The sequence below is a fragment of the Myotis davidii genome, unplaced genomic scaffold (assembly GCF_000327345.1).
Source record: "Myotis davidii unplaced genomic scaffold, ASM32734v1 C64124087, whole genome shotgun sequence".
Classification (NCBI taxonomy): domain Eukaryota; kingdom Metazoa; phylum Chordata; class Mammalia; order Chiroptera; family Vespertilionidae; genus Myotis; species Myotis davidii.
In genome coordinates, this window is record NW_006380477.1 from 1 (window position 1) to 1,622 (window position 1,622).

General features: G+C 54.9%; 1 protein-coding gene across 1 annotated transcript; it reads left to right on the forward strand.

Moving 5' to 3' along the window:
* Positions 1 to 10: 10 nt before the first annotated feature.
* On the forward strand, positions 11 to 1,614 carry LOC102761945 (aspartyl aminopeptidase-like). The gene is made up of 3 exons (XM_015557396.1): positions 11 to 442; positions 781 to 820; positions 917 to 1,614. Exons 1-3 carry the CDS (start codon positions 399 to 401, stop codon positions 1,127 to 1,129), a joined length of 297 nt encoding a protein of 98 aa, XP_015412882.1. The 5' UTR covers positions 11 to 398; the 3' UTR covers positions 1,130 to 1,614.
* Positions 1,615 to 1,622: the final 8 nt, after the last annotated feature.

Here is a 1,622-nt window from a genome sequence, read left to right on the forward strand (position 1 = left end):
TGGGGCACTGTGCCGAGCCCTGGTTACCAGGGTCGGGAGAAGGAAGGGGGCCGTGCAGGGAGCCCACTAGAAAGTGCTGTTTCTGCCCCAGAGATGACTGAGGTTTAGTTTGACCCCAGCCCACCATCAGGCTTTTGGTGACACAGGGTTGGGGAAGTTGCTGATAACATCCTACATACCTCACCCAGTGACTCAGTGGGGTCCTGGGCCAGTGTGGGCATTGGGCCCCTCTCCCTGGCCTCCAGCCCAGACCCCCATAGCCAGGTCTCTGCTGTTGGCAGGTGGGGTCTGAAAGTGCCCAAGGGGCACAGTCACTGCTGACGGAGCTGGTGCTGCGGCGGATCTCGGCCTCGCCCCAGCACCTGACGGCCTTCGAGGAAGCCATACCCAAGTCCTACATGATCAGCGCAGACATGGCCCATGCCGTGCACCCCAACTACCTGTGAGTGTACCATGCCGGGCATGCAGTCTTCACACAGCTGGAGAGCCCTGGCTTCTTCCCCCTTCCCCTTATTCAACTGGGAGGTTCAGTGGGAACTTCCTCTTGACTGCTCCAAGGCTGAGCTTGGCCAAAGTCACATAATGCCTGAGCTCTGTCTACGAACTTATTTCCATCTGTCGCTAGAAGCTGCCTAGAACACCGCTTGGCATGACTCAGGTGCTGCCGGGCTGGTGGGAAAGCATGCTGTGATCCATTAGTGATGTCTGCTGTGGAAGAGGTGGGTGTTGACAGGCCCGGCTCCTGTTTGCCATCTCTTGCCCTTAAACTGTCTCTTACAGGGATAAACATGAGGAGAACCACCGGCCCTTATTCCACAAGGTGAGGTGCCCCTGTTTCTTTCTCAGAACTTGTCAGCTTGGCTGGTTCTGGTTCTCATGGCTGCCTCACTGTTGATTCCTGGTTTCCCTCTCCCAGGGCCCCGTGATCAAGGTGAACAACAAGCAGCGCTATGCCTCGAATGCCGTTTCAGAGGCCCTGATCCGCAGGGTGGCCAACAATGTTGGGGTGCCCCTCCAGGTGAGAGCTGGCACTGCCTCGGAAGGGAGCAGAGGGGCACAAGCAGATGGGCTCCCAGTGAGTGGGGACCATGGTAGACAGTATTTAGTGGAGAGGGTCCCAGTAGAGTGAGGAGAACAGGGGTTTGGGATGTAGGCAGAGCTGGAATCCCTGCTGATTCTGCCGTGGTACTAGCCCTGTGACCGTGGACTAGTCTTCTAATTTCTTGGAGCCTCAGTTTCTACACCTGTAAAATGGGGCTGATGGCGATGCCTCTTCTGCTGGATTTCTCTGAGGATTAAAGGTACAGTGTGCTTATGGCACATGGTGAGTTAGTCCTGCCCTTTTCTCATCCAGCACTCCCACCTCCCCTGTGTCTCTCTTACACACCCTGGGGGCTTCCCTAAGGGAACTTCAGGGCTGAGGGGCTTGGAACTCTTAACTGTTCGTTTTCACTCTTCCCTTGGCAATGGCCCATCTAGTCATAGGTGTAGGTGTAGACACAGACATACTTCGGAGATATTGTGGGTTCGGTTCTAGACTTCCACAATAAAGTGAATGTCACAGTAAAGCCATTCACATGAAGTTTTTGGTTTCCCAGTGCACATAAAAGCTATGTTTACAC

Excerpts from the sequence above, each read along its gene's own strand:
- LOC102761945 (XM_015557396.1), top strand. The coding sequence starts at position 399 with ATGATCAGCGCAGACATGGCCCATGCCGTGCACCCCAACTACCT. Across the intron at positions 443-780 it reads GCCGTGCACCCCAACTACCT|GGATAAACATGAGGAGAACC; the intron begins GTGAGTGTACCA and ends TGTCTCTTACAG. Across the intron at positions 821-916 it reads ACCGGCCCTTATTCCACAAG|GGCCCCGTGATCAAGGTGAA; the intron begins GTGAGGTGCCCC and ends TCCCTCTCCCAG.